Source organism: Neofelis nebulosa, chromosome 1 (assembly GCF_028018385.1).
Source record: "Neofelis nebulosa isolate mNeoNeb1 chromosome 1, mNeoNeb1.pri, whole genome shotgun sequence".
NCBI classification, from domain to species: domain Eukaryota; kingdom Metazoa; phylum Chordata; class Mammalia; order Carnivora; family Felidae; genus Neofelis; species Neofelis nebulosa.
Window position 1 is genome coordinate 236,938,359 of NC_080782.1, and position 7,387 is coordinate 236,945,745.

At 54.2% G+C, this 7,387-nt stretch overlaps 1 protein-coding gene across 1 annotated transcript in view; it reads right to left on the minus strand.

Annotated features, from left to right (window-relative positions):
- GTF3A (general transcription factor IIIA) overlaps positions 1 to 6,871 on the minus strand; it is a 13,134-nt gene extending 6,263 nt beyond the window's left edge. The window contains exons 1-3 of the mRNA XM_058699271.1: positions 6,823 to 6,871; positions 5,639 to 5,838; positions 3,329 to 3,429 (exon numbers count right to left, since the gene is read on the minus strand). Of these exons, the coding sequence (XP_058555254.1) occupies positions 3,329 to 3,429; positions 5,639 to 5,838; positions 6,823 to 6,871 (350 nt within the window). The remainder of the gene's footprint in view (positions 1 to 3,328; positions 3,430 to 5,638; positions 5,839 to 6,822) is intronic.
- Between the last annotated feature and the right edge of the window lie 516 nt (positions 6,872 to 7,387).

Below are 7,387 nucleotides of genomic sequence, written 5' to 3' on the forward strand. Positions count from 1 at the left end.
TTAACTCCATGTTTAAGCAAAATTGTTTTTTAATTTAGAATCTGAAAACCTTCATTTTGCTTGAAATGTCAAAGTAAATTGCATTTTCCAAAGGAAAAAAAAAAACCCTCAAAAACACTACTTTTAGCTTCCGTTCAGAGGTAGAAATGGGTATTTAGAGCAAAACCACCAACCATGATGCCCTCTGGCGTATCACCAAGCCATCCTAGTTCCCCTTAATGAGTGTTTCTATATCTTGCCCTTGAATCATCCAAATTCTTTGTGAAGTTGTGTTTCAAACGTGTGCTCTTCTTGTGAGAGTCCTCAGCCTGAGGGACGAAGCAGGACTTCTATGACGGCCCTAATCTCAGCCATCACGGACCGGTAAACACAGGGTGACGCTGTCGGGCGCTGTGCCGTCTACAGGGGGGCTGACCGTGAGCGGGGGCAGCGGGAGATCCCACTGGAAGCGTGCGGGAGGCTGTGGCAGAGAACACGACGGACGCCAACGGGTGGTGGTTTTGACCCCAGGGATGGAAGGCTGACTTTTAGCGGGGTACACGGTCAACAGAAATAGAACTTTTTCCAGCCTCCCCTGCAATCAGGGGTGGCCACACAGCTGTTTCTGGCCCATCCGGCTCAACGACCACAAAGTGTCTAAAAGGGGGCACGCCTCTTTTGCGCCTTGGCCCATCCTGGCGGCTGGAACGCCTATGATGGCTGGAACTCCAAAGGTCATCTGGGACCGCGACGTCGCAGCCCCAAGAGGAGGACGGCAGTGACAAGTTCCAAGGAGCCCAGGTCCTACTGACTGTGGAACACCCCCAACTGTCCATGTCGGCGTTTCTGTTACACAAGACAGAGACGGTGTTGTTTAAGCCTCTGTTGTGCTGGGCTCTCTGTCACTCTTGACTTCAATCCTGACACAGGCATCTAAGCCAACACCAGTGTGGGGCAAGAGGACAGGGCCCAGAAATGTCCCGACCGGGAGCAAAGAGCAGGCACAGGGGCAAAGAAGACGCGGACAAAGTTGCAGGGTGGTGCACGGACCGGGTTTTACGTCTGAGAGTCAAGCAGATGGGGCAAGATCACAAAAAGGCCAGATCGCAAAGGTCATCTGCACAATATACTAAGACCCTGGACTTCGTTATGAAAGCAACACTTAAACCCTGCACAGCTTTAAGAAGGGAAGCCGTCTAGAGCAGAGACGACACCATTCAGGTCGGAGTCAGAGCCTGAAATATGACCGCAGCCGCGGGGGGAGGGGCAGGGGTCCGACGAGAAGGGACAGAACCTGATGACCCGCCGGCTGCAGAGGACAGCCGCGAGGACGGGGCGTCCAGGGAAGCTGCCTCGCCTTCGCTGAGGGCCATCGGGTGGACAGGGATGCCACCAACAAGAACGAGGGACAGGAAGGCCGAAGGAAGCAGAGCTCAGGCTGCACTTCAAGAGACTTGGGCCACGTGGAATTAAGAGGCCAGAGAGAGAGCCGGAAGGGAGTAACACCGAGCTGCCCTGTTCCAGAGGGAACTCTCCCTTTCCAATTCACCCTGGGAATCTGTCCAGCCCCAGTTCTTCTTGAAGATCCAGTTTTTTAAGGAGCATACAGTAGCTTAATTCAGAAACCATGAAGCATAAAAAGGGACACAGCTGCAGGTTTCCTTCCACCCCTCACCCCTGCCTCCTCCCCACCCGGGACTCCCCACTACTCCCAGCCAGGACAGGCGACCTGTTCGGCTTTATACAGATAGAAGCAGATACAAATGCAGATTCTTCCCGCGTTCTTCTTCTCCCTCCTCCTTTTTATGCACAAAAAGGCAGCCCTCTCTCCACTCTTCTGAACTGTGGTCTTTTGATGAATATGCCGTTGGACACTCACTCACGGCTTCACAGACGGTACCTGCATTTGTTTTTCCGGCTGTCTAGGATTCTAGCGTGTTGATATACTTTTCAGTCCCTCCTGATGAGCACACGGGTTGATTCCAATGCTGTGCACAGAACCTCGTAGCGGCATTTAATTCAGCCACAAGTGTATCTGTAGAATAAATTCCCTGAAGCGAAACTTCTAGGTCAAAGACTCTCTCCCGGCCCCATTTTCCAGACCACGCTTCGTTACTCTTTGCTGGGCTGGTCGAACCACATTTTGAAATACGTTAAGCTTCAGTTAGGGTCATCTGTTTCGGTGATACGCCGTGTGCTTGAACAGGGACGGAACTGAACACGTCTGCCCCCTCAGGACTTTGTCCCGTTCCCGCTGGCCAGCACGCTGGTCAGACGGAGGTGGCTCTCCACATGGACAAGGGCAGTGAAGACGATCCCGTGCCAACAACTGACAGCTCCCCTTCCTCAGACTGTTTGGACCTCAGTGAGACGTGAGACACTTCACATTCGTCATCCCCTTAAAACTGGAAGAAGTGAACTCAGATCATTAGAAAACCTCACTGCTCAAGGAGCTGTCTCATAGAACACACTTGTGATACCAAATTCTAACATCTGCAGGACATGCCATACAGCTATTTTTCGACGTGGTCTCCTGGATGTAGCTCTGGGGATCTATAAAGTCGTTACTCTTTTTCCAATGAAAACTCCGTGTTTTCACGGAACATTCTGTCCAGTGCTTCTCAAAGTGTGGGTGCCAGACCCACGGCATCAACATCACCTGAGCCTTTGCTAGAAATGCAAATTCTCAGGCCCCACCCCATGTCTACTGAATCAGAAATTCCGGGGTGGGATCCAATACTCTGTGTTTTTTCTTAACGAGCTCTCCAGGTGATTCTCACGCTCCCTATATTTGAGACCCACTACTTTAAAGAAGCCGATTTAAAAGACAAGCAACACCTCCACCCTTTTCAGAGATAATCAGCAACTCCAAGGAAAATACAATTAAGCCTGGCATGGGAGAGGTGAAGCGGCTCGATCTGAAGAAACACAAGATCAACTATTAAAAGCTCTACTCCTTTATGCTTCTGTCTCTTCTCCCAGCAGCTTATCGGTTCAGAAAGACCCTGTTCAATGCAGGGCCAAGAATCTGCCAGGGAACCATGACCCCATCTAGTCTGAACGGAGTGTTTTTCGAGGAGGGTGTCCCACTTAATAGACACGTTAAAGGGAGGAGAGAGGATGGCAACTTAAGAGAACTTCAGACAGACTCATTCCTGAAGTTCTCACGAGTGACCCACACACCCCTCCTCTCTTCCACACGTTCAAAACCCAGGCTCCTCTCGTACCAGGAAGTGCAAAGGAAGGACACTGCACATCCCTGGCCTCACGAGTTAACAATCTACTTTCTTACCAGGTCTGCATGCCAAAAGCAAGCTCTTTAAAGGCCGTAAGACTGTTCTCTACTTACACAAATGGCTTTTCCCCAGTGTGAATCAGGACGTGGCGGGTCAGATGGTAGTCCCTGACGAAGGCTTTGCCACACCCTTCACGGTCACAAACAAACGGTCTCTAGCAGGAAGGAAAGAAAAAAACATGTCACTCCTGCCCCAGTTAGTATCTCTCGTACCATTTAAAGACCTAAAACGTGTAGGGGACATTTTAGCCAGGCAGGGACTCTGCCTCCAGGGATGGTTTCCACTGAGTTACACAAATGCCACGACTGCCTCCCGAAGTCGGTGCAGCAGATCCTGCCCTGTCAGTCGCACGCGAACTAAGCGGGTGGCCTTCACGGTAACAGCACCGCTCACGTGCTCCCAACCCGACAGCAAGCGTCCACAGCAAGCCCCTTACGGATGACTTGTGTGCTGTTAGCGTTGGCCGATGTGCACAGATTACCACCACTGCATGTTTTTCTCCACTGAAAGCCTACGGCAGAGGCAGGTGCGGGTTCCCCCTCATCCCGGACAATCCCAGGGTCTGTGCTAAGAGAAGGCCTGACACACCCATAGGAAAACGCTCGCAGCCTCACTGCGACCACCGCTTGGGACCCAGGAGGTGGGAGGAGGGGGTCTCCATTCTGAACCTACAGGAAAAGTCGAAACACATCCCCCAAATAACCAGTGTGGTTTATTTACCTATGAAAAACATAGCCCCATGGCAGTCCGGGGGGGGGGGGGGGGGGGGGGGAGGTACCGAGGCCCCAAATGTCAGTGCTAGTAACAAAGCAAGCAGACGGGAAGACAGAAGAGCTGAGTTACCAGGGGAAGATCCACAGAGTTTTGCACAATATTTGGCATTCTTTTTGTTGTCGTTGTTTTTAAGAAAGTGCAATTCATTGAGAGAGGCGCAGCTGAGGGAGGGGGGGTGCAGGGCTACCGCTCCCATGCCCCGAGGACACAATCTGTCCTTCCCCTGGGCCATGGCTCTGGGGGCAATCCACAGAGGGGACAAGAGGCTCACGCTGCCCCAGGGTTTCTCGGAGAGGGACACAAAAGTGACCACGTGCTTCTCTCCCTGGACATACTGGTTTCAGAACCCAGAAGCTGAGGGGCGGGATGGGCAAGAGAAAGGACAGGAAGGAGAACACAACGGCTGCTCCGAGGGGAGCCAGTCACTGGGCAAGACTGCCACGACAGCGGGTGGCACGGGTAAAGTCCGGGACAGAAAGGAGCAGCGCGAACGGTCCGCGTAGAAAAGAGCTGGAGGAAAGGGTCAACCTTCCAATGGCAGAGAGGGTAGGGAGCCATAAGGTCACACGAAGGAACGGCCCGGAAGTTAGGTAGGTTTGGGAGCAAAGGCGGGGGCTGCAGGTCCCTGGGTTAAGAAGTAAAGGGCTTTAGCTGAGGCAGCGTCAGGCCAGGCTCTGCCGAACACTGGGAAACTGGGCAGGTTCCCTGGCCTCCGTGAGCTTCCCTTTCCCCAACTGCCATCTTCCAAAGGCTTCCTACTGCCCTCAGAAGAAAACCCAAACTCCAAACCCTATTTGCACCCTGGCCTACAAATGATCCCACCACACCTGCTTCTCAGACCTCCTCTTATACGGCCCCCACCTCGATCACAATCACAGGCTCCTTCTGCAGTTTCTTTCCACGGGGACTGTTTTCCCTTGTGTCTTCCCGGTTGGATCCCTTCCTTCTCATTCAGGTCAAAAGAGACCTTTCCTGACCATCCTCCAGGAGCCCTCAATTTACTGCGTCTCATTCCTACTTACTCCTTTGTCCCCATTCAAGGACAAGGTCGGTGACAGCAGGAGCCTTTTGTTTTGTCGACTACCCTCGTCAGAGCTAAAAAGGTACTGAATTGTGAAGGAATGAACGCATGCTGCTTGCAGAACCTCCAGTACTAAGACGTTACCCCTCGTTCCAGTTCCAGGAGGCCAGGGATTAAGGCAGGTGTCTGCTGGGGGTCGAGGGCGTAGAAAGCATGCGAGTAAATGAATCCTTCCTCTGCACCTATTTACAGATTATCAGGAGACGGTGACGGACCAAGCCTCAAGATCAAAGGAGAAGCAGCGGCTCAGGGTGCTTGGAGCCCATGGCAAGGCTGTCTTTGGGTCTCAGAACTTGTCTACCTCTCCTCGGCTCCTCCCTAACCTAAGGCAGAGCTGGTTCGCCTCTGTGATCCAGGCTGCCAAGACTGCATAGGTCTCGCACAGGCTTGTGCAGCCACACGCTGCCCCGGGGCCTCTGGGACAGAGCCCAGCTGGCGGGCCACCCCATCCCGAGTCCCCGGGCCCGGACGCCACACCCCTCCGTGGCCGGGCCGGCGGCCCCGTTACCTCCCCCGTGTGCTTGCACAGATGCGCGTCTAGCTTCCACGCCTTGTTGTAATTGGCGCTGCAGTCGGGGAAGGAACAGATGAACCTCCTACTGAGCGCGGAGGGCGGCGGGGCGGGGCTCTCGCCCGCCGCGGTGAAGGCGTCGGCGATGGTCAGGGATGACACCGCCTCGGCGACCGAGGCCTGCGGCTCCAGGACGCCTCAGCGGGCGCTCAGCCACGTGCCGAGCCACGGGCGACGAACGGCTGCGCGCGGCCGCCGCCGGACCCCGCTCCTTCCACTCCCGGAGGCTCCCACGCGCGACCCCCCCCCCCCGGACTTCCGGGAGCACGACCCCGGAGGGGCGGAACTGGAGCGCCGGCCCGCGCGCGCGCGCACAACAGGCCCCGCCCCGCGCCGGCGCCGCGTTTGCGCATGCTCCAGGGAGCCGCTCGCCGGCCGCGCCCACCCACTTTGGGTGGAGCTTGCTCGCGGTGCCTGCGGCGGCGGCTTCCTCTTCCCCGGCGAGAGGCGCTTTTCCCTGATGGGCTCTGAGGGGCCCGCTTCCCCAGCGCAGCTGATTCGTGACCCGTTTTCCGCCCGCCACCACTCTCTATAAAGCGTAACTTAAATTACATTATTAGTTTGTCTTTTTTATGGATAGATTTCCTTGCATGCTTTCTACTTGGTTCCAAAAGTTGTCGGCACGTTTGGAATCTCTTACAAATTGTGAGCCCGGAACATACCCCGGACCAACGAAGCCACAATTTTTGGAAACTCCCTAGGGATTCCGGTGTGCAGGAAATTTGGGGAACCAGTGCCCCGAGACCTTGCTGCTCCGAGTGTGGTTTGCGGACGGGCAGCATCATGAGAAATCAGAACCACAGACCTACTTGAATCAGCGCAATCTCCAGGGGGTGTGGTGCACATTCAGATTTGAGAAGCGCTGTTTCAGAGGCTTGAGTGAATGGAGGTGTCTTGGTTTTACCAGGATCACTTAAGGATGTCCTTGGATGAGGGTAACAGTGACAGGATGGATTGTCTGATGATCCACCGGGTGTGGCTTGTTCACGTCTTGCATCATTCCAAATCGTTAAGCGGGTCCTTATCAGAAGGTGATGAACAGGTCTCTGCAGAGAAGCGCAGTTTTGAAAACAAGCCCGGGGCTTGCCGCCCAGCCCTGATCTGGGATCCTCACATCGTACTCGCTCCTGAGCTCAGTCGCGTCATCTGTACAGTGAGGATGATGATCATAACGCCTGTCTCAGAATGTCATGAGGACTGTACGAGGGCGTCCGGGAAGTGGGTGCACCTGTTGCTTTTCTTGATTGCCGCTCTAGCCCCGCTCCATGGGACAAGGTCACACACATCCCTCGGTCTGACAACTCCCAGAGTCTCAAATGGTTTCCTTTGTGTTGGATCTGGCTTTCTGCTCCTACTGTGCATGGGCGTGGCGGGGTACCTCCCTGAGCTCTTTGAATCGTCCTCGCCTTTCAAGTGGACTGTTAATTACCGCCGTTTGGGGAATGAATGATATTATATGAACCGACAGTTGCATTTGTTACATGCCCCTGTGCTAGCCCCGTTTACCACCAACTTTCAGTTCTCCCAACAGCACTGCATGTTAAGCAGCTACAGGGTCCAGGCCATGCCTTTGTTTCTTCTGTCTCTTTCTTTCCTGTGAACAGATCCTTTGCTCCACCTCGTGCTCTCTGCAGTTTGCTCCCCAATGCGTTTTTTCCAATGTCCCACATTTCTAAGTGACAAATG